This window comes from Pan paniscus, chromosome 14 (assembly GCF_029289425.2).
Source record: "Pan paniscus chromosome 14, NHGRI_mPanPan1-v2.0_pri, whole genome shotgun sequence".
NCBI classification, from domain to species: domain Eukaryota; kingdom Metazoa; phylum Chordata; class Mammalia; order Primates; family Hominidae; genus Pan; species Pan paniscus.
This window is the reverse complement of record NC_073263.2, coordinates 30,618,382-30,645,870: the sequence shown is the minus strand read 5'-3', so window position 1 is coordinate 30,645,870 and position 27,489 is coordinate 30,618,382. Positions and strand designations below refer to the sequence as shown.

Genomic DNA, 27,489 nt, shown 5'->3' with positions numbered 1-27,489 from the left:
ATTCAGATGTCTGGAGCTACAGCAGCCATTTTGAGACCATGAGGCCACAGTGTGAAAGACAAAAAGTCAAGATGCTAAGGATGGTGAAATGAGAGGATGAAGACTCAAAACTCTCGACTACATCATTAATCAGCTAAACCCATGTGGGCAACCACCTATATCCGGACATGTTTGTTAAAAGAAAACCCTTTTATTCTCTATGAGTCACTTTTTCCTGTTACTTAACAATAGCAAACATTTATTAAGTTCTTACTATGTGTCAAGCACTGTTCCAAGAACTTTATACCTTTATAGTTATTGATCCATTTACTCATTTTTTTCTGAAACAGAGTCTTGCTCTGTGGCCCAAGCTGGAGTGCAGTGGCAGGATCTTGGCTCACTGCAACCTCCACCTCCCAGGTTCAAGTGATTCTTCTGCCTCAGCCTCCCCAGTAGCTGGGATTACAGGTGCCTGCCACCACAGCAAGCTAATTTTTGTATTTTTAGTAGAGACAGGGTTTTGCCATGTTGGCCTGACTGATCTCAAACTTTTGACCTAAAGTGTGTGCTCCAACCACATCAGCCTCCCAAAGTGCTGGGATTACAGGCATGAGCCACCACTCCTGGCCTCTTGATCCATTTCCTCTTAAACACAACTCTATGAGATAAGCACTATTCATTATTCCCTTTTTAGGGATGAGGAAACTGAGACACAGAAAGATAAGTATCTTGCCAAAGTTAGCAAGTAGCAGGATGAGGATTCAAACCTAGGCAGTCTGGATTGCAGCTTAAAACATTCATAACGGATGGATTAACTATATATAATAGTCTACAATGGACATTCCCATGGTTCAACAAGTCATAGAATTGTGGGACTGTTTTAGAGTTGTGAGGGATCCTTTGAGATGAGCGAATATGTTACAGTAGATATAACCTGGAATGGTGATCTCTGCCTTATGGAAACCTGTAGGCAAGATGTTTTTATACAGTTTAGCAGCAATTATGGAAATGCATTGTCTTCTTCAAGGCAGTCCCCATATTGGCATTTCCCCTTAGTAATTGTTTTCCCATTTTATTAAGCATTTCGTAATAAAGTTCTCTTCCTCTGCACTTTTTAATTGCTATCATGGCAGTACATTGTCTTGTTTAAATTACTCATTACTTTTGACTATATTTTCTTTTTTTTTTTTTTTTTTTTTTGAGACAGAGTCTTGCTCTGTTGCCCCTGAGCTGGAGTGCAGTGGTGCTATCTCGGCTTACTGCAACCTCCGCCTCCAGAGTTCAAGCGATTCTCCTGCCTCAACCTCCTGAGTAGCTGGGATTACAGGCGCACACCACTGTGCCTGGCTAATTTTTGTATTTGCAGTAGAGATGAGGTTTCGCCATGTTGGCCAGGCTGGTCTCAAACTCCTGACCTCATGTGATCCACCCACCTCAGCCTCCCAAAGAGCTGGGATTACAGGTGTGAGCCACCGCACCCAGCCACTTTTGACTACTTTTTAAGTGTTACGTTTGTACGTTTTGATCCACTACAAAGTTATTTCTTGGTAATCTTCTGTGAATAGTAGTCTTGTCAGACACTCTTGGTTTCTAACCAACAATTACTCAGCACTCACTCCTGATTTGACGTAACCCTTGTTAGACTTTCTCACCTCATGGAGGAGTGAGGGAGAGTCTACGTGAGGACTCACTTTCTCTCCAGGTGAACTTCCTGTCAAGCTTCCTCATGTCTTGGAGATGCTTTTCCATCAGGCCTTTCTTTGCCCGATGAAGTTCTTTACTGCTGAGTTTCTTGAACATTCCACACAAGTCCCAGCATCCTCTCCTCACCTGTTCACACAGTCCAGAAAGTTAGAAGCTTGAGTAGGTCTCAATCTTCACACTTCAGAACTCTCAAGATCTATGCTTTGTCTTGTTTCAGCTTTCAGAGGATGGCGCCTCAGAGACTAATGCTGAGTACTTGACAACTTCCATTTTACCTGTGGAATTGTCCTTTTAAGATTTATTTTATTGTGTAAATTTACTTGGCTTCCATAACAATACCCCACAGCATCTAATCTCACTGGTTAAATGAAACATCTCTTTTTGAAAAGCAATTTTCAAGAAGCAGTTTGAAAAGTCTGATATTGTTTCTTTATGAATTGTCTGTTCTCCAACAATAGAGCAAATAATAAGTATGTCTCCTCAGCCTGCTGCTTCCTTTGTGATACTTTGAGAATCCTTCAACTCACTTTTTTTTGTCAATTAATCTTCTCCCAATTGAATTTCCCTCAAATAAAAATTTTTTCTGGCCCTCTTCCACTAAGCTGTCCTTCATAATACCATTCACCATCTCTGTTGCCTTTCTGTAGATACAGTTAATTTCTGGGACAGAAAATGGGGCAGAAGAAAAAAACCAGCCAAGTTTACAGGCTTAGTGAGATTACGGACATAGTGATGATGATCAGAAATCAAAGGTAACTGATTTGAAACATGCATTCGTATTTCAAGAAAGAAAACTAGCAAAAATCTTTAAACTTCTTGGAATTACTTCATGGAAATGTGGATTCAGTCACTTGTGAGTGTATTAATTGATGGGGACAAAGTCTCTAAAATAAGGACTTCATTGTAATTTGTTTTTCATTCTGATAATAGTTTCTGTATTGCCCACCAATATTTCCTTAATTTAGACAAGACCCATAATCTGTTTTTTAACCTCCAGCAAGCATGAAGCAGATAGATTTCCTGGGAGACTAATGATACAAGCTGTTCTCTTTTGAGGGCATCTACAGGAGAGATTTAAAGTCTTTCTTCTTCTTTTTTTTTTTTTTTTATTATATAGATGAAGGCTTCCTATGTTGCCCAGGCTGGTCTTGAATGCCTGGCCTCGCCTTCTTATGCGCCAGGACAACAGACCTGAGCCATCGTGCCTCCCTAAAGTCTTTCTTCTATCAGTTTATTTCATCTACTGTGATACTGGTTTGGTCAGATCCAGACAACAGTTCTCCATGACGCTGGGTTGGTGAATTTGTGTCATCAGCCAATTGCTCACGTTGAACTTCATCTTTCAGCTTGTCAAAAAATAATCTAATACTTATCCAAGCACCAGCATGAATCCCTAAGGAAGCAAGATGGAGGAGGTCATCAATGCAACCAGGACCTCCAGTCCTTGCCCCTGTCCGGGACGCCCTGAGAGGCAGTGCGGAGCTGTGGGTGTGGTCTCTGAGAGCCCACTCCCACATGCCACAAGGTCAGGGGCATCTGGAAGACCCAGAACCACGGCTGTGAAAGGCCTCTGCCATGTGAGACTCTTGATCTTAGCAGAGGCACTGAGCAATTGTGTGTGTGTGTGTGTGTGTGTGTGTGTGTGTGTGTGTCGTGACAAGGGCCTGTTCATTTTAGGGCAAAGCTCTAACCAGTTCATTATTTTTTACCCAGACACAACTGACAGATACTGTGAATTGTCCTCCTGTGACTCTTCAGAGGGACAACAATTCCTGAAACTGTTATTATCAGTACTTTCTCTTTTCTATTTTCTCCTTAAAGATGTGCTTGTATTATATCCTTTGAGCAAATGAGCAAACACCTCTACTCAAAGTGAAGCAAATCATATGAGTGAATCCCATCCGGAGGGATGTTCGTAGTGACAGGCCACAGGGCTGTTCTCAGCTGTGCCCTATTCAACAGTCTAATCCAGGACTTGGATGAACACATAGAAACACTGCTAAATTTACTGATGACACAATGCTGAGAGAGACAGCAAATCTACTGCATGCCAATATTAGCAGTGAAAATTATTTTAGCCAAATAGGATAAGAATGCAAAAAAGTCAATAACATGAAATTTAGCATCAATGAAAGCTCTGGATTTAGGTTCAAAATAGGAATTTATAAGTAAAGGATGTGGACTATATGGCTCGAATATGGGCCGTATTATGCCAATGGACAAGGTGGGCTATAAGGTGCTGTGTGGCATCCAGTCCTGAGCACTCGGGCCACTGTCGACAAGAGAAAGCCAGGACAGTGAGGCGTCCTGAAACAAGGTCATATGAAGAACAGCTGAGAAAGCTAGAAATGGTCACCTGTGAGAGGGAAAGGCTTAGTAGTCATTTTCAAGCTCTTGAAAATTGGACATTTTTGGACATTATGTTTTGTTAATTTTTCTTTCGTTTCAATATTTATTTTGATTTTTATTGAAATTATGTGCATTTTTTGAAATCATATGCTTTCCCAATGGGAAAGGGGAACCCTAAAACCTACACCAGATGAGGACAACCCTAGAAAAAAAGATAAACTAGCAGATGCTTATGCAATGCAAAAAGAATCCTCATTTTTCTGGAAGGATTTTCCTCCATAGTTTGTCAAACAGAAACCAATCACTTTCAGCTGAATAGTGTATCTGACAGAAGTTGGTAGGGAAGGAAAGTATTGAGGAATTTGAAGTTTTAGTGTGACGTCCTGCTAATTGAATAGCATGTCAAAAAAATAAAGCCTATCTCAAATAATATTTAGTCAATGGGCAAATAAGATCCTGTTTATCAAAAGTCCTTTTGTATTCAACTTTCCAGCAACACAGCCATCATGTGCAGTTGACGAGTATGTATGCTCACAAGTAGTTACTTGCACATACTCCTTCAGCCATCTCTCCGGTAATGAAGAAGTTAATGTCTTACAATTAGTTTCTGAGCATTTTATAATGCTTAACTAATTATAAACTAAAAATAAAATCCCTTGAATTCAATATCTAATGAAAGACCCAGCATCCATTGACCTGCCACCCACCCATCCTCTATCTATCCTCCATTTATCCTCCATCCTTCCCCCATTTATTCATGCATCCATCCATCCATCTATTCACCCATCATCCATACATCCTCCAACCATTACTCACCTATCCTCCATTCATCCTCCATCTTTTCATCTATCCATCCTTCATCCATCCATCATCCACCCAACTGTCCAAGGTCTACTAGAGATTCAGAAATAAAAGCTCTAATTTCTAGGTTCTATTAATAGTAGTGCCCACTCTAGTGAGAGAGACAGATTGTGGACAGAACATTCTGATTCAGGGATAAAATCTCAATCACTGAGGTATGTATAGGACTTCATAGAGACTGCATTGTATAGAAAGGAGAAGACCTCCCTGAGGAGAAGATGCTCAGTGGAGGCCCAGAAGGGCACCACAGTCAGGCAGAGGAGGGCACCAATGCAAAAGCATGGGGCCATGAGAGAAGGGGATGCTTGTTTGATGCTCAACTGCTCCAGAACATGGGGGCTGAGGGGATGTGAAGGCACCATCAGAGATGAACCAGGAAAAGTAAGCAGAGCCCCAGTCCTGAAATATTTTGTGGGTCACACTGAAGAGTTTAGGTTTTTGAGTGGGAGAGAGACATCAGCACCTCTCACAATCTTTTCTGCTACTCTCTGGTCTGAGGCAGCAGGATCATTAGAGTCATCATCCAATAGAGAAGTCGGAACAAGTTGTCTACAGCTTAAAACCCTGCAATGGCACCACCCGCCATAAGGTCCAATATCACCTGACCCCCTCATAGCTCCCTGATCTCATTCCCTCCACTCTCAACCCACACCTATCCTGCCCCAGCCACCCCAACCTGTGTGCTGTTTCTTGAAGCCCCCATGTATGTTCTTACCTTAGGTCATATCTCTGACTCTTCTCTCTGCAAGGAATGCCCTTCCCACAGATCCTCAGGTGGCTCCTTTGGTCACCTGTCACTCCCTTACCTCCTTTGGTCATATGTCAGCTTCTCAGTGAGGGCTATCCTGCCTGCCCTACTGAAAACTCCACACACACGTGTGCACACCAGGAATTCTTGATCCCTTACTCTGCTTTATTTTTTCACAGCACTTACCACCTTCAAAATTATTATGATATAATTATGTTTATTGTCTTTCTCCTTCCACTAGTCTGAAGGTCGAGGTCTCTGTTTTGTTCACCGACCCCCAAGCACCTAGGACAAAACCTCACACATGCAGGTGCTCAATCAATGTTTGCTGAATGAACATGAGATTAGATTCATTTTCTCTTTTGACAAAAACCACCCAGTGAAAATATGAAGAGTGATGTGCAAGGATTTGAAATTGGGCCTGGTGAGACCATTTAGAAGTTTGTTGCTGTGATGATGCTGACAGATCAAATGAAGCAGTTGCCATAGGGAGGGAGAGGAGGGCGGGGAGGGCATGGGCTAGAGTTATTAAAGAGATAGAATTGTCAGGACTTGGTGGCTAAGTACAGGCTTGTGCCTCATAATGACGCTTCAGTCAGTGATGGACAGCATATATGACAGTGGTCTCATAGATTATGCAGCATATATAGAAACGTGACAAATGGCATTTGATAATGGCATCGCAGATGAAGTAGGGGAAATGAATGATATTCAGCAACGGTGCTGGGACACTTGGTTTCCCATATAAAAATATACATAAATAAAAATATGTATGCAATCTAGGTTCATGTGAGTATGCCCTATGATGTTTGCACAATGAGGTAATTGCCTAAAGACGCATTTCTCAGAATGTATCTCCGTGATTAGCAACACACGACTGTCTCTGGATATGGGATATAAGCAGCTAGGATGACTTAGCTGGCATGGACCACAGGGCAGTGGTGGTGCCATTCACAGAGTTGGGGGGGAGAGAAGAGATGCTATTTTTGGTGGATGGCAAAGGCATGATGAGGTTAGTTTCACACACGCTGTCCTTTGGTTCTCCGTGGGACAACTGAGTGGATGCAAAATGTCTTTATATATTACAGAGTGCATATTGACTTTACAATTTATTTCTTTTCCTCCTGGACAGCCACTACCAAGCACATATAACATGCCTTGAATATCTACCAAAATAAAAATAACCAACCACAATAATTTACTTCTTATAGTCATTGGCCTTCCTTCTGGTCCTGTTTGAGACTTAAAAAAAAATCACTGTAAAAGGTAAAAACCACATGTCTTCACCCATTGTCTGTTTTCACACTGATATCCGGAGAGTCTTATCCCACAACACCCTCAGATGCTATCTAACGTTTCCTAAAATGATGATGTCCTTAGCTAGTTTACCTCAGACAGAAGCAAATTCACAGCAATCCGATTCTTAGGGAAACCACTAGATTTTTTAAAAAAAGAAAATAGCTGGCAAGAATCTGGCTTCTCTGTAGTTTCTCCAAGCAGTAACCTTCTCTCATGACAAACCGTACCCACTTGCTAGAAACTCAGCAACTTGGTTTTTCCCGTTCTGCGTGGCTCCCAGATGGCCACCAGCTGGCCGGAGCTATTTCCTGCATTCTAATCCCTTTCTGCGTCCTCCTGGTTCTCTTTTTGATCTCCCACGTCTGTCCCCTCCTCCTTCTAACACCCACCATACTATATCCCTCTTTGGAAGCACCTATTTTCTAAGAAAATCTTGAGGAATTTTTTGGAGGCATTACGTCTTTTTTGTTTTGAAACTTTTGAATTGTAAGGAAAACCAGCTGCAGAGCTAGCCAGAGGCCCCAGCTCTGCTCCATCAGCAGAAGGACAGCTGTCTCTGAGGGCAGGACGAGGACCCCCGCCTCGCAGGGGTCATGGCAGACTGTTTTGTGACAAGGCCATTGGGGGACAAATGGACCTGACGTTCTCCAGAAACCAGGCTTCAGTCTTTGAGCTGCACTCCTCTTCCTTCAAAATCATGGCAAGGAGACGCCTATTCCCCCGGCGTACTCATGGACCAGCGAGAGCCATTGACAGATGCATCACTGGATCCTAACTAAGCACTTTTTGTTCCATCTCCCTGTGACCAGAGTATTGTACCACAATCCCAGTTGTTTGCAATAAATGGCTTGTCTTGATTTTCCAGATTATAGCTAGAAGATTGCCTCAAACGATGAATTGTAGAATGGAGCAGGATGTCTGTGTGTCTGCGTCTTCACCCGGGTTTTTCAGGCCAGTGAGTGTCGGGTCTGCGTCTTGGAGGAAAGGGCTTTGGTGGGGTCTCCATTAAGACTTCTGTACAGGGAGGGTTTCTGTAGAGGAGCATGTCTGACTGGGTGGTGGTAGGAGATTCCCAGGTGAGGGGTGGAGGCTACTGGTATGCCAGGCTAGCGTCAATGCCTGTGTGTGCATAGGGGTCTGTGTGGGTGACTGTGTGTGTGTGCACAGGGGGTCTATGTATGTGTGTGCACAGGGGGTCTATATATGTATGTGCACAGGGGGTCTATGTGTGTGTGTGCACACGTTGGGTCTGTGTGGGTGACTGTGTGTATGCACAGGGTGTGTGTGTGGGTGACTGTGTGTGTACATGGGTGTGTGTGTGCACAGGGGGTCTGTGTGGGTGACTGTGTGTGTGCACAGGAAATCTGTGTGGGCAAGTGTGTGTGTGCGCGGGGGATCTGTGTGGGTGACTGTGTGTGTGCACAGGGGGTCTGTGTGTGTGTGTGCGCACAGGGGGGTCTGTGTGGGTGACTGTGTATGTGCACAGGGGGTCTGTGTGTGTGTACACAATGGTTCTGTGTGGGTGACTGTGTGTGTGCACAGGGGGTCTGTGTGGGTGACTATGTGTGTAGGGGGTCTGTGTGTGTGTTTGCACAGTGGGTCTGTGTGGGTGACTGTGTGTGTGTGCACCGTGGGTCTGTGTGGGTGACTGTGTGTGTGCACAGGGGGTCTGTGTGGGTGACTATGTGTGTTGGGGGGTCTGTGTGTGTGCACAGGGGGTCTGTGCGGGTGACTGTGTATGTGTGTAGGGGGGTCTGTGTGTGTGCATGCACAGGGGGTCTGTGTGGGTGATTATGTGCATGTGTGCACAGTGGGTCAGTGTGGGTGACTGTGTGTGTGCGCACAGGGGGTCTGTGCGTGTGCACAGGGATTTGTGTGGGTGACTGTGTGTGTGCACAGATCTGTGTGGGTGATGATGCGTGTGTGCACAGGGGGTCTCTGTGTGTGCGCACAGGGGATCTGTGTGTGTGTGTGCACGGGGGTCTGTGCATGTTTGTGCACACAGGGGGTCTCTGTGTGTGTATGCACAGGGTGTGTGTGTGGGTGACTGTGTGTGTACACGAGTGTGTGTGCCCAGGTCTGTGTGGGTGACTCTGTGTGTGTGTGCACAGAGAATCTCTGTGGGCAAGTGTGTGTGCACAGGGGGTCTGTGTAGGTGACTGTGTGTGTGTGCACAGAGAATCTCTGTGGGCAAGTGTGTGTGCACAGGGGGTCTGTGTAGGTGACTGTGTGTGTGTATGGGGGTCTGTGTGTGTATGCATGTGCACAGGGGGTCTGTGTGTGTGACGGTGTAGGGGGGTCTGTGTGTGTGTGCATGCACAAGGGGTCTGTGTGGGTGACTGTCTGTGTAGGGGGGTCTGTGTGTGTGCACAGGGGGTCTGTGTGGGTGACTGTGTATGTGTGTAGGGGGTCTGTGTGTGTGTGTGCACAGGGGGTCTGTGTGGGTGATTATGTGCATGTGTGCACAGGGGGTCTGTGTGGGTGACTGTGTATGTGTGTAGGGAGTCTGTGTGTGTGCGTGCACAGGGGGTCTGTGTGGGTGACTGTGTATGTGTGTAGGGGGTCTGTGTGTGTGCGTGCACAGGGGGTCTGTGTGGGTGACTGTGTATGTGTGTAGGGGGGTCTGTGTGTGTGTGCGTGCACAAGGGGTCTGTGTGGGTGACTATGTGTGTAGGGGGGTCTGTGTGTGTGTGTGCACAGGGGGTCTGTGTGGGTGATTATGTGCATGTGTGCACAGGGGGTCTGTGTGGGTGACTGTGTATGAGTGTAGGGGGTCTGTGTGTGTGTGTGCACGGGGGTCTGTGTGCGTGACTGTATGTGTGTAGGGGGGTCTGTGTGTATGTGTGCACAGGGGGTCTGTGTGGGTGACTGTGTATGTGTGTAGGGGGTCTGTGTGTGTGCGTGCACAGGGGGTCTGTGTGGGTGACTGTGTATGTGTGTAGGGGGGTCTGTGTGTGTGCACAGGGGGTCTGTGTGGGTGACTGTGTATGAGTGTAGGGGGTCTATGTGTGTGTGTGTGCATGGGGGTCTGTGTGTGTGACTGTGTGTAGGGGGTCTGTGTGTGTGTGTGCACAGGGGGTCTGTGTGGGTGACTTTGTGTGTATGAGGGGTCTGTGTGTGTGTGTGTACAGGGGGTCTGTGTGGGTGACTGTGTAGTGTGTGTGGGGTCTGTGTGTGTGCGTGCACGGGGGTCTGTGTGGGTGATTATGTGCATGTGTGCACAGTGAGTCGGTGTGGGTGACTGTGTGTGTGCACAGGGGGTCAGTGCATGTGTGTGCATGTGCACAGTGGATCTATTTGGTTGGCTGTGTGTATGTGCACAGGGGTTCTGTATAGGTGACTCCGTGTGTGCACATGGGGTCTGCGTTTGTGTGCAGGTGCATATTTGTGTACCTGGCACTGTGAGGGTATGTGGGGTGTGGTGGAGGTGTGTGGGTTGCTTTGGAGGGGTATCTGTTCTGTGGTGGGTTTTGTGGGGTGATGTGAGGAGATGAGCTGGGGCAAGTGACACAAGAGGATCTGTGGAGGATGTGTTGAGGTGTCTGCCAGGGTGTTGGGTGTACTTTGAGATATTTTGGGGTATGTTTGGGGTACCTGTGAAGGTGTCTGTGTGGGTGTCAGTGGGGATCTTGTGGATGTCTATGTGGTGGTGTGTGTGGTTTGTGAGTTGTGTTGGTGAGGGTAATTGTGGGGCATCTGTTGGGTGTCTTTGAAGTGAGTCTAGAGTTTCTATAAAGTGGGTGTGCAGATATTCATGGGATGCCTGTGGGGCATCTGTGAGGGTCTATGCATTTGGGTTTGGGGATTTTTTGTGGGGTGTTTCTGGTTGTCTGTGGGTCTGCCCTGTGGACAAGTGCCTGGGAAGGTGGTCTGTGTACCTGGGAAATGACTTCTGTGGCTTTTCTGTGTGCTCTGCCTGTGGGTAGCTGTGTCTGTGAACTTAGCTCTATGAAAGCAAGAAGCCTATGAGAATTCCGCCAGGGGCAAGCCTGGCCTTGGCGCTTCACTGTCTTAGCGTGTGTCTGGCCCTCCCATTCCTGGCCAAGGCCCACAGCCACCACAGATGACCTGCTGATGCCTCTGCTGAAATCAGTGGCCACTGGCCAACAGCTTGACAAGAGTGTCAGCTCCCTCCCGAGACGAAATCAGAGGTGAGTCACTCCTGATCCCAGCCTGTATGGTCACTTGTTGTGTGGCTCTCACACCGATTCCCAGGGCACCTGCAAACATCCCCGTGGATGTCCCAGCCTGTAAAACCATGCACCTGTCACCTTCAGAACAAATGTGTTGGGGCTGAGAAGGGAGTGCGTCACGCCTTTTCCTGACATCTTCCAGATGATGTAAAAGAGCAAGAGGCACTTGAATTTCAATCCGCTGTTCTCCAAAGGGACTCATTCCCTCCCTTTAAGGGAAATGAGACGTTTCAAAGATCACACTTTAAATTTTACCCAGAAACTTAAAATAAACCAAAGATCGTTCTATTTAGAAGAATCTCGGGTCTCCTCATCCACAGACCGTCGTGGGTGAATCGGTATTTATATTTATATTTGATGTGCAGCGTTGGCCCTCGGTATGAACAATTAGATCCTTTCAGCATCTCCAGGAGGTAGCTTGCGTTGTTCCCAGGGAAGCTGAAGCTGAAGGAGGTCACACTCCTGCCCAGGCTCCACATGGGCCTGCATCCCAGACAGCCTTATCCGCATGGGGTGCTCCCAGGCCTCTCCATTCAGGGGGTCTCCAAGGCCCTCGGGGTTTTCTCTCAGCTAGCTCATTCCAGGGGTGCACACAGAGTCCCAAGCAAAAGCAGGAGCTGGCAAGGAGGCCGGCAAGTGAGCTTCTCGTGATCCTGAGCAGTACAGCTGCACTTGCCTTGAGGGCAGCGAGATGCTATTTTAAGCCGCCCTTGAATTGCCATCACAAAGTGATTTTAGCCAGTGTTGCCTTTTTGTTTGAAAAAGGTATTATTTTGCTAACTTCAAAGCCAAAATCCAAGGATGTTTATTCCTCACCCTTTCCTATCCATTTCAGGAAAACGCCTCTAGTTTCTAAGAAGCACACAGGGAGCCACTTCTTTACCGCTAGCTCCTGCAGGGTTTTGCTCCCCGAGCCCCGCCCTGCAGGTGCTGGTTTGCCTCCTGAGCCCTGTCCTAAGGACACTCTGCGCATCGCCTCCTGGTGAGTGAGCTGGGGGACTTCTTCTGGACACATCTGAATCACTTCATTCGCACCTCAAGGCTCTCTGGGAGGAAAGCTGGTGCAGGAACTAGTGTCTTAGGATTATGAGGGAGGACGTGGAGGCAGAAGTGAGGACGGTGCTAAAGCCAAGCTGCAGGGAGCCTTTGGGCAGGAAGCGGAGCTTCGGGCTCCTCGGCATGTCCTCTCACTCTCTCTCATTGCCCCTAGCAATGAAGCGATGCGTGTCTCCGAGATACGAGGTGCTCTTCTCTCTAGCAGTGTAAGATCTGTTGAAAAGATGAGACATATCTACAAAACCTGACCATGAGTGGGTGACTGAGAAAGGCCTTGGGAGGTGCCGAGAAGGAGCATTACAGAAGGAGGCTGTGATCAGGGAGATTTTTTGAAAGCAAGGGGATTAGATCTGAGCACCAAAGATGGGAGAGGAATTTGAAAAGCTGGGATGGAGGGAAGGACACATTCTCGTTGCAAAGTTTATAAGACAAGATGCTGAGGAAGGTAAGCACAGGCAGGCTCTGAAGAGAGCCCACTCCACGGCCCATGAGGAGGCGGATTTGGCAGGCTGGGCTGTGGCAGAGAGGAGTGGAAAGAAGGTAGGGGCCGGGTGCGGTGGCTCATGCCTATAATCACAGCACTTTGGGAGCCCAAGCCAGGAGGATTGTTTGAGGCTAGGAGTTTGAGACCAGCCTGTGCAACATAGTGAGACCCTGTCTCTACCAAAAAAAAAAAAAGAAAAAAAAAAAAAAAAGTAATTAGCCAGGCACAGTGTCATGTACCTGTAGTCCCAGCTACTCGAGAAGCTGAGCCCAGGAGTTCAAAGCTATAGTGAGCTATGATGGTGCCACTGCACTCCACATTCCATTCTGAGTGACAGAGCTAGACCCTGTCTGAAAAAAAAAAAAAAGGAGAAAGAAATAAAACAAAAGGGAGAGGCAACAGGAAAAGAGAATAAGATAATTCTCTGACGACAAAGGGGTTTTCACATCATCAGCAAAAATTCCCAGGGGACATATATTGTATTGTTTCCTTGATACTTTATTTTTTAGGCTATGTGGCAAAGACTGGCAAATTATTTACCAAACCCATTTCCCTTTCTGTGCTGTTCAACTTCCCCAGCTTCTGTGGCAATTATGCTGGCCATGTGACTGACTTCTGGAGTATGAACAGAAGTGACACACAGCACTGAAGGCATAGCACATAAAATCACCCTGCATGACCACCCACTCCATCTCTTCCCCAGAATGCTGCCCGCTGCAGAGGACCCAAAGCCCTAGGGGGGAGCCTGGGTCCCCGAATCACCCACCAAATGCATGCAAGGAGCTGTTACACAAGCAGAAAGTGAATTTCTATTGTGAGAAGCCACTAAACTTGGGAGTTATTCGTTATAGCAGTTTGCCTGCCCTGACTAATACAGACTGATTTATACTAATATGTTATATCTGATTCTCTTAACATTTATTGTTTAGCTGAAATGTTCATCCTGACATTTGCTATGACTAGTTTAGGTTTCATTCCTCTATCCCCTGAACCAGGCAGAATGCTCTGTTGCACTAAATGCACCAACACTGGAGGTCCACAATGGTATTGCACCATGATAGAAGAATATCGGAGCAAAGCTGGGAAATGGACACACCAGGGGGAGCGAATGTAATGTTACAATCCGAGAAAATTAGAAAGGAGAAGAAAAAGCAAATCCCAATCCTAAACCATCTTGAGAACATTTGCTAGTTTATTCCTTTACCCCATGGCAACAGTTACATAAAGTGATTATGTCCTTGCTTTAAAAAAGTGCTATTCCTCTTCTTTCAAAATTATATTTAAACTTCAATATTTACCTTAATAGTTCACTTACAGATGCCAGAAGCAGAACGGTCACACATCCCTGCAACACAATTTAAAAAACAAAAGAAAAATAAATTTCTTGCAGAAGTAAAAACACAACATATTCCATTTATTTCCCACACACTAAAATCTTGTCCTCTCTCAGTAGAAACAACAAGCAATATTTTTCTGTGTAAAAGGGAGTGGAGAGTTTTCCAGTCTTCTCTGTTTCTCCCCAGACAGATGGGCTTTCATATTCAAGAGACACTGGAGCTGCCATAACCTTGAGTGGACATGAGCTTGGCCAGATTGCACTGTCCAAATGCCAGGACCCAGGGCCCCGGGGAGGTCTCTGGTGCATGCGGCAGTGCTCTTGGAGGATCTTGATCACTCCGGCACATTCCTTGCAGCAATCTGCACTTGGAACAGCATTTGATATGGAAGGAAACACTAGTATAATATCAAGTTGTGTATAATTGCAAAACTTGCTGTCTCAGGTGTGAAATAAATTCGGCTAATTTGTTGGTAGGAGCTATCATAGTATTTTTTTGGTATCAATGTCACTGGAGACTATATCCCTGAATAAGTGCCAGGCACTGGCTCTGAACTAGCTAAATGCTTTGCATGTGTTATTTCATTAAATCCTCACAATAATCCTATGGAGTCGGTAATTTTATGATTTCCATTTTACAGGTGAGGAGACTGAGGCAGAAAGAGGTTGAATGATGTGTCCAAGGGAACAGAAGTCATGAGTAGCAGAGCTGGGCTTGCTAAACCTCGTGTGGTCTTCAAGCTCAGGTCCATCAGCACTGGAACAAGCTATGGTGTTAGTTGAGTTCACAGTAGGTCATGTCATTTTCCTGCCAAATTATCTCAGTCTGGGTACAAATAAAATCTCAGCCTGCTGCTTTTTTTTTTTTAACCTCAGTATGACATACACCAAAAATTCTGTGTCAAGTGTGTCTTATACAAGATTTTTCCAGTGCATAATCTATTAATGGGAATTGCATCAGCATCATTGGGTTCTGTCACTTTTTCATGCCATTATAGCACCATTTAGAAGCTCATTTAATTTCACAAAGTCACCATATACTGTTCCCTTCCCTCCATGTCTCTCTTCCTTAGCTAACGTGTCATTTTCTCACTCCACACTCCCTCATTAGAGCCCGGCAATCTGACTTCTCTCCCTGATCCTCCACTGACATTTTTCTCACCACTAGTTCCATTTCTAATAAATCGCATGGGGTTTTCTCAGTCTCTCTTCTTCCTCGAGCTCCCTGGATGTTCAGCTGCTAATCACCTCCTCCCTCCAGACATCCCTTCTCCCTTGGCTTCTGCTGGCTCCTTTCCTCTCTGTTACCCCAACACTTCCTCCCTCCAGTGCTCTTCGAGTCTTACTGCTGAGCAGTCTTCCCTAAGCCAATGATATTCATGACTACATCTCTTCCTGAATCCCAAACCGAGACTTGCAGCTTCCAACAGGACCCTTGCACTTGGGGGACCTTGGCTGTTCTAAAGCCATCTCACTCTCAACATACACAGCATCAAACCTTAGGCCTTAGCTTGGCCTGCCAGGAAGCTGAGCAGCTCCATTTGCTTGCAGCGCCCTCCATTGTCTTGATATGCTGGCACTGGGATCTTATGCTTGGAGCTCGATAAGAATGATTGGAATGTATCTAGCCTAGTGTCTGGCATGGAAAAGGTGCTCTGTAAAACCATTTCCTCTTTCCTTTTCCTTCTCTCTCCTGCCCAGTGTTTATGGAGTCACCAGGTCTGTTGAGCATGGAAGGAAATGCCAGCTTTATTCCATTCCATCCACCCCACTGCCACTCCACTGACCCCTCATCCGTCAGCCTGGAATAGTATCTAGCCTTTGAGCCCATCTCCCAGCCCACATTTCTCCAGGGAACCACCCTGTTCACTGACACCAGGTAAATCTTTCCAACCCATGGCCATCACTCAGCTTGACTTTCAAAGCCTTCCATGCATGGGGCCTGTCATTCATTCAACATTTCCACCCCCCCACACAAAAATGAGAGCTCTTTCCTTTAGTCCACACAGTGGCCCCACCTCTTCTCTGCCTGCCATCTCTGTGTCTTGCTCACATTGTTCCATTTATCAGATACACTTTCCCTCCCCAGACTTTGCTTCTTCAGGATCAAGCTGACCCATAAAGATGGTCTTATGTACTCAGTCCAAAATGTTCTTTATTTCCTCTGAATTCCTCTAGCATTTACAGTCAAGATCCCACACCCTCTGACTACCACTAATAGAATACACTGGGTTCTTACTGTTGTAAAGACTGATTCAATCACTCCTGAAAATAACTTGGAGAGAGATATGTCCACCTGTTCTTGCCAGTGAGGAAACTGAGGCTCACAAGGTTAACACCCCAGAATTGCATCTGGGATTTGGTTCCGAAGACCACATCCTCACTCCTCACTGTGCTAGATTCTCCTGTATTTGTTTCTTTTTGTCTCCCGATAGGATTTAATGGCACAGATCATTTATTGTGCTATTTTGTTGCTTTTCCAATGGGCCTAGCTAAGGACTGAGAACATGATATTCCTTTGATAAACACCCACTGATTTTGGCTTCTGACTTCCAGACTTAATAATGTTGTGACCCCCAAAAGAGGCAGGCAATTTATGTAAGCAGTGGTCACCAAAATTATTTGCCCTGATAAATAACATAATAATCAGCACCAGGCCAAAGTGACCAGTGATATCCAGATGACAAACTGCTTAACCTCGGCTGTCTCCTTCCTTTTCCTCCTTAAAAATAAGAAAACCAAGGTAAAATGCCTAAGAGCTCATTGCTATTCTGAAATCATTTTGCTTCCAACTCTTATTTAAATCATCTCAGGGGTTTTGTTGACATTATCTGCCAAAGATTGTAATTCATCTTTCCAAAAAGGAGAGAAGCATCAACCCATCAAACAATGCCCTTCCTTCTACAGAGAGCTGAGGTCTGAGTTTCCCTCCCGACTGCTGGGGCAAGTGCTCGCTACCAGGCCAGCTGATTGCACAGGGCCCCTGGATGCATTTCTAAAGGGTCATATTTACAGTGTCGGATGGTTGGGCACTGCGGAGCTTAATGGGATTCTTAATAAAGGCAGCCTTCATTAAGACGGGAGTACAGGCAAGGTGCCCTTGCGTTTGAGGAAAGGACGACCCAGTGCAAGACGGATGCTCCCCCTTGGCTTGGAAATCACGCGGGTCAAGTGCCTTGTCATGCATTAACAGCCTTTTAAGTTCCTAGGCAGATTAAGAGGAGCGGTGTAGATAAATGAAAAAGAGGAATCATGTGATCTGTCTTGGTAGCATAAACATTGAGACACAGCAGCTGCATTTAAACACAGCAATTTGCTAAACGAGTGGTTGGCGACTTTCCAGATGGCCAATGTGACACAGGGCTTGGATGAATCCTTTATTCAATCATGCATCTGTCTAGACAGAGACATTGAAGGCCAGGTTATAGCCACTGCAGGAGTGGCAGCAGCAGCAGCAGCAGCTTTGAAAGCCTTATATAAAACATGTTCGGTATTGCCCGTGAGGCAGCTTGGCCACAGATCAGCTGGAGAGGGTGCGGCGGCATGGTGTGCGTGGAGCCTCCAGGAAAGCCGTCTTCTCAGCTGAATGATGGCCAGCTTGGAACAGGGGCTCTCTCTCTGCCCGTCTTCCTACTGTGTCACTTCACACACCTACCCGAAGAGATGGGGGTGGGTGATCTTAGGGGAATAAGGCAGCAGTATCAGTGTGGAAAGCAGCAATACTGGTTGTGTTCTATGTCCCTTTTTTAAAAATGTGCACATTAAAGTCATTTCAAATGTGTTTTATCTTGAATTTCTAGTTGACTTAAAAATTCCCTAAGTAGATAAAAACAGATGCTTAGCTTTCAGCCATGACCCTACTTTGCCTTCCCTTTTCCCTACTCCTAGCATTCAATTCAGTCTTGGATTGAGGACTTTGCTAGAGATGATATCCTGAAGTTAGTGGCTGTAGAGGCTAGGGGGTAGACAAGATGACCACTCAGCCCCAGTTCAACTGACTGATTTAAACCAAGTCAGGTAAACTGGAGGCACCCGATGGGCCTTTGGCGTGACTGATAAAAACAGGCAGCCAGAGGGCTTCCCTGGGCTGCAATGGGGACTTACGGGAAATGCAGCTCTACTGATTGGTTTCCCTCTGGTAAGTTGTATCTCCAAGCCTATTTTATTTTTATTCTTTTATTAAAAAGTTTCCATGGGCAAGGGTTTCACTGTGTTCAGCAGCCATTCGAGTGTTGTTACCGGAACGTTCTAAGCGTTTAGTAAGCAGCTCTGCCCCACCCCACCCCTGGAACCCTCAGGGCCAGCCACGATTCTTCGCCCTCCACACAGAGCAGCAGCTTCCGTTTACTTCTGACTCACAAGGAGCATTTTAACCTGATGAATCACCAGCAGCACTTCCTGTGACATTCTGGGGAAAACTACAGTTTGCTTAGGAAGGACTCTGAAGCACTTCACTTGCTGTGGTGTTTGATCTGCATGGGGTGGAAAAATTTCAGTTCTGCTCTGTGTGGACACACTGAAGCCTTCTCACCAACTCTTGGAAGTTTCCTATCATCAGGGCTAGGTCTACTCCATAGTCAGCCTGAAATGAATGGATTAAATGAACAAGGCTGTCCCCGGGAGGATACAGCATATCCCCCTCACTGATCTCACCCAGATGCCACTCCTTTTGTAACTGTTCTGGGCTTAGTTTACTCATCTGAACCACAAAGCACAGATAATTATCTAAGGGATGATGTTCTCAATTCTCCCAAAGGTGGTACCTCACCAGCGCCATTCTTCAGGTATAGGTAAGAAACAAATCCACACATACGAGAAATGCTTTAGGGTGTGGTCGGCCTAGACCTTATCAATGGAGGGCTTTGATAGTAAGAGTCCAGGCAAGGGTAAGGGAGTTGCCCTACTACCTAAGTTATGCCACAAGGTGAGAACAATGAGCTCTGGAACAGTTCCAAATTCGTTCAAGTCCTGGCAATGAGAAAACAGAAAGCGTAGAAAAGTCAGTGTTTTAACCTTCTACAGAAACAGTTCTCTTAGTATGTCAAATGTAATGCAGGTGAATATTATCGAAAGATCTTCAACTGCATGATCTAGGGCCAGGTATTACAAATCTAAAGCTGCCCCAAGGACAGTCACGCACCAAAACAGCCTTTGTGGCATGTGGTGACAAACCAAGTTCCCCTGGCTGTTGTCAGCGTATTGCAGAGGTGGCTTTCCTTATGCTGAGTATGACTGGGCCCCTGATTGCCAGGATACATGGCAATTAAGAAGCATGCAAATTGTGAAAACCTTGAAAACCAAAAGGTGATTAGGTGACAGATTAGGTGACAAGGCAGGCAGTCAGTGCTTCTGCTTTATAAATAAACTCGTTTTTTCTCTTACACAAAACCTGAGGCTATGCTAGATGCCAACATGAGCTCTTTAATGCGACGTTCACGTTAAGCATTTTTATAACCTAATGAAAATTTGATTTTTAAAATGAGCATCAAATGAGGCCTGAAATACTGTTTGAAAATGTCACGACTTTTTAACATTTAAATATAGCTTTACACAGAGTCACCCTTGATTGACATTTTATTCCATTTCAGGTCTGTTAATTAAGAACCGTAGACACTAGCAACAAAGATTAAAGCAGCAGAGGCCGAAAACTTACTGAAATAAAATGCAGCTCTGATTTGCTCAGAACCCACATCAAAGCGGAAGCACGGATCCTGGCTCATGCACATCTGGTCCACTAGGGGGCAGTGAATGATCGCGCCTCCAGCGGGCGGGCTTGTTCTACATCCACCTGAAGTGTGCAGGCCTTTCACACAAGTGAGCTGCGCTGCCGCCAAGGCAGGTGTAGGGACTAGCCAGTTATTGCTACTAGCATAATATGCCAGAAGGATGAAGTGAAATTATCGTTTGAAAAACTGAACAATGAAAAAAGTTCATTTCTACCAATAAATTTGCATGGTAAGGAACAGGTGGTGCCGCTGTACCTGCCCGGGTCCTGTTCCCTGGCTCCTGGTGGAGGGCAGTGACCAGGCTGGGCTGCACCCAGAAGGGCAGCCACGGAGAGGGGTAGAGCCAGGGAGCCCCGTTTACGCAGTTGCTGGGGCTGGCAACCACCGGGCACGAGTGACCAAGGCGGGCTTCCCCTACTCATCCTGTCCCTGTGCCGGGGTCCATTTGGGGGAGTCCCAGGCCCGGAAGCCGAACAGCACACATCCAGGGGCACCATCCGAGCCATAGGCTGTGTGGATGCCCCCTGGAGCCGGGCAGTTCCCAGATCAGCCCCGCTCCCACCACGTGGGGGCCCTGTAGAGAGAAAGGCAACACCGGAGCAAAATTAGGAATTGGGGCCAGCTGGATTTCAATGTCTGCGTGTTCCCTTCTCATTCTTCTTCTATCCCCTCCTTGATTCAAGAATCTGGTGCCCTCCTGTCTTTGTCCAGTCCAAACCTGTTCTTCTAGGATATCCAGTCATTCACCTTCCACTGTTTCCTTCACCACCTCCCAAGGGAATTTGCATTTAAGCCTATTTATTTATTTTTTGAGACAAGGTCTCCCTCTGTCACCCAGGCTGGAGTGCATTGGAGCAATCATAGCTCACCGCAGCCTCAAACTCCTGGGCTTAAGCGATCCTCCCACCTCAGTCTTCTGAGTAGCTAGTATTACAGGCACATGCCACCATGCCTGGCTAATTTTCTATTTTTTATTTTTTGTAGAGGCGGAGTCTTGCTAGGTTGCCCAGGCTGGTCTTGAACTCCTGGCCTCAAGCAATCCTCCTACCTCAGCCTCCCAAAACTCTGTGTTTACAGGCATGAGCCACCTTGATCGGCAAGACTTATTTCTAATTCTGAAGCAAAATACAGAGAAAAGGTTTCTCCCTCCTGGCCCTGATTAACAAGAATCTCCCCTGCAAATGGAAAGGAAACCAGATGTGCCATTTCCCCCAGCACTCTGACTTCAGTGATTTTAGAGTGACTTCTGTGTTCCCAGACCCATTTCTTCACATAGTCACCTGGAACATCTCTTTTGTTTCCTCGAGAGTCAGTGAAGCCTCGTGGGCAGGTGCAGAGGCTATGCAGATCTGCTTGGGTTCAAATCCCAGCTCTGCCACCTCCTAGGGGCATAGAACCTTGGGCCAACTGCATAGCTGCTATGAGCCTCCATTTCCCCATTGTCACAAATGGCATGGTCATAACCACCTCGTGGGGATGTCATGAGGACTGAACGGAAAGCACTGAAAAGAGCACAAGGCAGACAAACCAGCACTCGCACCTGCTCCCTCGGCATGGCTTGCTCACCAACGCCGCATTTCCTTTTCCGCTTCTCTCTTCGTTTTGCCTCCGCTTGAGACACAGATGCTCCTGTCCTCGTCCCTCCCCCTCACTTCTCCCTGAAAGGATGGCAGATGGTCTTCTGGCCCCTGACTCAGCGCCTTCCACTCTCCTTCCACCCTCCACACCTACCTGGCCATTGCTGTAGAGAATCAGGTACTTGTCAGGATCCACGGAACTAAAGCAAAGAATGCAAAAGCAAAACCTCATCTTCAGACATTAAGAATGACAGACTCGTTGTGTGTGTGTGTGGTGTGTGTGTGTGTGTGTGTGTGGTGTGGTGTGTGTGTGTGTGTGTGTGGTGGGGAATCCGACACATGTCCTCTGTGTCAGGCCTGTGTTCTATTTGTAGAACAGTCTTGGAAATAGACACTTGTTTACTTCGCCTGGATCAGGAGTGATTTCAGATTCTCTTCATTTAATCATCTACTTCCACTGTGCAGATTTATAATTAAAATAAGAAACTTATTTATAAAACCAGAGTGGGAGCCGAGAGATGGCTGCAAGGAGATGCTTCTGCTGTTGAGGCCTCTGTGCAGTCGGCTCTAAGTTACACTGGGTGGCCTGGAAGGAGTTGCAGGGACCTCCCGGACATAGCCACAGATCTCTCACATCAGAGGGAAGAGACAGGGCTATTGGCTCCCTAAACCCAGCATATGAGGTGGAGAGTGAGGACATTTCTCTCAGAGAGAGGCTGGGTTTGCATGAGGAATTTCTGTGACCCTTTGCTTTGGGTAGGCACTTTGAGTTTGGGTGCCACTGGCTGGTGCCAGGACCAGGGTAGGCAAGCAGCTCCCCTCAATGGAGGAAGTCTGAAGTATGGGTGGGGCTGGCAGGAGGGTGGAGACGACGGCAGGCGGAGGGGACAAGGAGGCCAGGAAAGAGAAGAAGGAGCGGGAGGAGTGGAGAATGAAATGGCAAGACACAAGTGGTGTGACCTTTCCCAGTGACCCCACAAACCTTCACTGATGTCTATGAAAATCACAAAATGATTTGTGATGGTGCAGTTGGACCTCTTGTCAAAAACCAGTGAAGGGGCTGAATGGATGCAAGAGGTGGAGCCCGTGCCAACCTCTGGAAATTAACATTGCCATGGTAAGGCTTTGACGTTGTGTGATGTTGTGTAGCTACATTAAATTTAACACGTAATCCATCAGTTTATATGGGACTTATTTGTTGTGTTTTTATTTCCAAAGACAGAGGAATCTTCTAGAAATATTTCTTTCTTGTGTCAGTATGAGAAATCTGTATGTCTTTTAAGCACATGAGTTATTATTCTCTCACAGACACTCTGAAGCCTACATTGGATGTTGTTTCCTTCTTTTTTCTGGGGTTATGGGAGCTCAAAGGGAAATGTGTTGTTCATTTCTAAAAAGTGTTTAGGGTATTATGAAATACGTTTTCTTCATTGACTTCATCTTCATATATATGTGTGTGTGTCTATATAAATATATATATATATAGGCTTCACCTCCATTCATAAATGTGTGTGTACATGTAATCTTTTATTTTATTCTATATAAACTGCTGGAAGTATTCCCAAATCCTTTTTTAGACAGTGTTGTTATTAATAAGCAACAACATAAATAAATACATTTTACCTGTCCTGGAAGTTCTGACACTTTAATCATTTGCTGTACAGAAATATTCCTCAAGTTTTGTTGTAGTCAAATCCGCCGACTTCTGGCTTTAGAGTTCTGCTTTTGCAAAGGACTTTCATCACTCATGTTGTTATGAAGATATTCTCCTGTATTTTCTCCTTCTATATAGTTATAAAATATTGAGAACTTTATTCTAGCTGGAATTTATTTTGATACATACTATGGTATAGGGACTTAACTGTTCCCTAAATAAATAACCAACAGTTATTTGTTAGACTGTTTCCTCCCTAATTTGAAATGTCAGTTTTGTCAAATATTTTTTTCAATGTAAACAGGTGTGTCACTGACCTGCTTGTCTCTTCTTTGCCCCAGTATTTCACTGCTTTTATTGACTGTAACTTAACAGCATGGTTTACTATCTATTGTTCAAGTCCTTCTTCAATTTAAAACAATTCTTTTAGACATAGGGTCTTGTTCTGTTGCCCAGGCAGGAGTGCAGTGATGCCATCACAGCTCACTGCACCCTCACACTCCTGGTCTTGAGCGATCCTCCCATCTCAGTCTCCAGAGTAGCTGGGACCACAGGCGCATGCCATCGCACACAGCTATTTTTTTATTATTATTATTTTTAGGGGAGATAGGGTCTCTCTATGTTGCCCACGCTGGTCTTGAACTCTTGGGCTCAAAGGATTCTCCCACCTCAGCTTCCCAAGGTGCTGGGATTACAGGCGTAAGCCACTGCACTCCATCTCTCTCTCATTCCTTTTCAACAGTTTCTTGGCCGTTATTGCATATTTACCTTTCCAGATGAACTTTAGAATCAACTTGTTAAGCTCCAAAGCAGTCTCACAGAGATTTTGATGAAAATTTCATTGAATTTGGCATTTAATTTTGGGATATCTTCCCAATATCCAGTTTACTCATCCAGGAACATAGATACTTTCCATATATTTGGGCTTTCTCTCATGTCTTTAGAAAGGTTGTTATTAAGATTATTTCTGAGTGTATTTAATAATCTGCCAGTCAATTTCTTCTTCAAACAGAGAGGAAGTGGGAAAGATAGTAAAAAGTCAAGTTCCCTGAGGCCAAGAAGTTTCATCATGAAGCCATATTCATCTGCAAAGATTTGACAACCTTTTTCCCAGCAAAGACCAGTTCAGTCCACGTAGGATATAGAAATTATTAGCTAAGAAGGTCTGGACAGTTGAGTAGGTTACAAAAACAAACAAACAAATACGTGTTCTTCAAGAAGCAAAGATTTGAGGCTCTCTGACAAGCTATCGAAAAGACCTGTTAGGACCAATTTTTTTTCTCTATATCTCACATTTTTACAGATTCTCAACAGAGAATTTAGCTCCTTGCACATCATTCTTCTCCTCAACACTACTCTGTTCATAATTCTTGGTGATTTTAAAAGCCATTGTAGATAATCCTTCCAGTTTACCGGTTTCTCATGTCTTTCACTTTATATCTCCCAATGGTCTTGTCTCCCACCCAACTGCAGCCACTCACCGCCATGGTCACACTTGTAGTTTTTGCCAATAGTGTAACGGGAACCCCTCCAGAATCTCCATTTCGAACATTCTACCTCCAATATTTCCTCCAATAATTCTACCTCCAGTATCCTTCACACTCCACCTCCAGCACTGGAACTTTCAATCCCCTGGTCCTAACACATGCTCGCTATCCCTGGCCCTCTCCTGCCTCATTTTCCTTCTTACTTGGCTTAAACTCCATGGCCAATTATAACCACTTCCTCGTGTCCACCCTCAACTCCCTTGCTTTCTCTCCTGTTTTGCTCTCATTTGGCAAAACATCACCCCTGCTTAACTCTGACTTTCCACCTACCTCATGCCCGAATTCACGTGAAAATGTGGTCGGAGAAAAACCTCAGAACTGTGCTGAGTGGTATGACTTCAAATTCGTGACCACAAACCACAAATAGGTTCTCACTGTTTCCTGGCAGCCGTCTGTCCTCTCCCACTTTCCAAGACCATTTCACTTCCTCCTTTCTCTGCAAGTCTCCAACACCTGTTCCCCAGTTCCCATTCTCAGATGAGACCTTGCTTCCTAAGTCATCACAAAACCCAAGGCCCTCAAAAGAGAAGCTGCACCAGGCCCCACCACAGAGGCACACATGCCTGCACCTGGACCGCTGCTCAGCCTTCCCTGGGGTCCCTCCAGGTGAGCAGCCCTGCTCCTTCCTGAGGCCAGCCCTCCACTGTGCATGGGAGCACAGCCCTCTTGCCTACCCAAGAAATACCTGTTTGGCGTTTATCCCCTTACTCTCCTGCATCCTTGATTTTCCAGTTTTTACCAGATCTTCCCATCAGCACATAAACATGCTGTATTCCTGCCACTGGGGAAAAGAGAAAGGCTGGGGGTGGTGGCTCATGCCTATAATGCCAGAAATTCAGGAGGCAGAGATGGAACAATCTCTTGAGCCCAGGAGTTTGAGACCAGCCTGGGCAACACAGCTAGACTGCATCTCAACAAAAACAACAAAAATAAGAAAATTAGCTGGGTGTTGTGGCACACACCTGTAGTCCCAGCTACTCTGGAGGTTGAGGTGGGAGGATCACTTGAGCCCAGTAGGTAGAGGCTGCAGTGAATCGTGATTATACCATTGCACTGCCGCCTGGGTGACAGTGAGACCCTGTCTCAATAAAGAAAGAAGAAAGAAAGAGAAAAAGAAAGAGAGAAAGGAAGGAAGGAAGGAAGGGAGGAAGGGAGGAAGGAAGGAAGGAAAGAAAAAAGAATTTGTCTTGACCTTGACCCCCTTCCCATCCAACTATCAGGGCATTTCTCTCTGTCTTTTTTTTTTTTTTTTTCCTATGGCAAAGTCACTTGAGAAAGAGGTTCATGCTGCTGTCTCCTTTCTCCCTTCCCTCTGTTTTCTTGACAGTATTCTCAGCAAGCTTTGTCCCCGCCTTCTGCAAAAGCTGTCTTGCTGGTCAGCAGTGACATCCATGCTGCTAAAGCCAGTGGAAATGCTGGGCCTCATCTTCCTAGAAGCTGCACTGGACCATGGCCTCCCCAGGCTCTCGTGCCCGCGTTCAGCCCTCACCACCTACCTGTAAGCCGTTGGCGAATACATTCATTAGCACATGGCTTTCACTTCCTCCCTCCATGCTAACGGCTCCTACTGTCCCAGGTCACACGCGCTGACCATCCTGGATGTCTGATGCCCTTCCCTGGCCTTTCTTTCCTCATAGCACTCACCATGTCCTACCATCCTGTGTGACCCTATGTTATGAGAATGGCTTGTTGTTTACGGCAGGTTCCACTGGGGCAGGGGTTCTTGTCTACTTTCTTTGTGAACATATCCCAAGTGCCCAGAACAGTGCTGGCCCCATCACAGGCTACGTGGATCTCTGTTGTTGATGTGTTTGCTCACTTCCAGGTTGGCCATGCAAGCTCCTTGCACACACCAGCTGCGTCCCACCTGTGTGCCTCTTGGACGTGCCTGGAAGCTCTGTAGTGCATCGCTGCTCTCCCTCCAGTCCTACCTCGGTGCTGCTCAGAGAGCTCCGCCTGGTCCCCATTCACCTGCTATCTTGTTCCTCCCATGCCACATTTTTTCTCCTTAGCCCTCACTCTCTAACATACCCCTGTTAGTTTTGTATAGTGCCTGTCTCTGCCCACTATAATGCGAGCTCTGTGAGCATAGGGTTTATCTGTTTCTTTCTTTGCCGTAGGCCCAGCACTAATAACAGGGTCTGTATCTGTTTGTGGGAGAGACTTGCTGAGAAAGCATGCTTTACAAAGTTCTGTGTGTTTACAGCTGTGTCCTGATCAGCTCCCAGGCCAGTACCTCATCATCGTGAGTCTGTTCTACATGAGAGTCCTGCACCGTCTGAATGCGCTGTGTCTGGCCTGGATGCTGCACCCCGATTCCTCAGGGTAACAGTCATTCACCTTTGGCTGCTCAGCCTCCAAGCCACATGCCATGGTCAGCCTCGGCCACTATCACAGCTGGTCGTGGAGGCCGCAGGGCTCCCTCTCTTGGACCCAGTACTCCCACTACTCCCTCCCCAACTGATATGGTTTGGCTGTGTCTCCATCCAAGTCTCATCTTAAATTGCAGTTCCCATAAATTGCAAGTGTTGTGGGAGGGAGTTTTGGGAGACAATTTAATCTTGGGGGGCGGTTTTCCCCATACTGTTCTCATGTTAGTGAATAAGTCTCACCAGATGTGGTGATTTCATAAGTGGTCTCCCCTTTTGCTTGGTTTTCATTCTCTCTCATCTGCTGCCATGTAAGATGTGCCTTTGGCTTTCCACCATGATTTTGAGGCCTCCCCAGCCATGTGGAACTGTGAGTTAATTAAATCTCTCTCTTTTTTTTAAATAAATTACCCAGTATCATGTATGTCTTTATTAGCGTGAGAACAGACTAATACACAACTACACGCACACACTACTGTGGCCTCCTGGACTTCTGAGTCCCAGTCACCACTCGGCCAAGCTCAGGGCTGCAGCCTCACTCACTCATGGCCTTGCTCCCAGTTGGATGAATGTTGGTGCCTAGCACAATGTCTGGCACGGCTAGACA

General features: G+C 46.2%; 1 protein-coding gene across 3 annotated transcripts; it reads left to right on the top strand.

Moving 5' to 3' along the window:
• Positions 1-6,716: 6,716 nt before the first annotated feature.
• LOC134728794 (uncharacterized) lies at positions 6,717-27,261 on the top strand. 3 transcript variants are annotated; one of them, XM_063595699.1, is made up of 5 exons: positions 6,717-7,895; positions 10,987-11,091; positions 11,969-12,115; positions 25,841-26,011; positions 26,720-27,261. In XM_063595699.1, the coding sequence occupies exons 1-5, from the start codon at positions 7,855-7,857 to the stop codon at positions 26,760-26,762; spliced, it is 507 nt and encodes a 168-aa protein (XP_063451769.1). In that variant the 5' UTR covers positions 6,717-7,854; the 3' UTR covers positions 26,763-27,261. The 3 variants fall into 3 exon arrangements, 2 of the variants coding, with proteins under 2 accessions (XP_063451769.1, XP_063451768.1); XM_063595698.1 differs by lacking the exon at positions 26,720-27,261 and adding an exon at positions 26,339-26,712; XR_010109603.1 differs by lacking the exons at positions 6,717-7,895; positions 25,841-26,011; positions 26,720-27,261 and adding an exon at positions 14,651-18,167 and having other exon boundaries at positions 9,964-11,091.
• Positions 27,262-27,489: the final 228 nt, after the last annotated feature.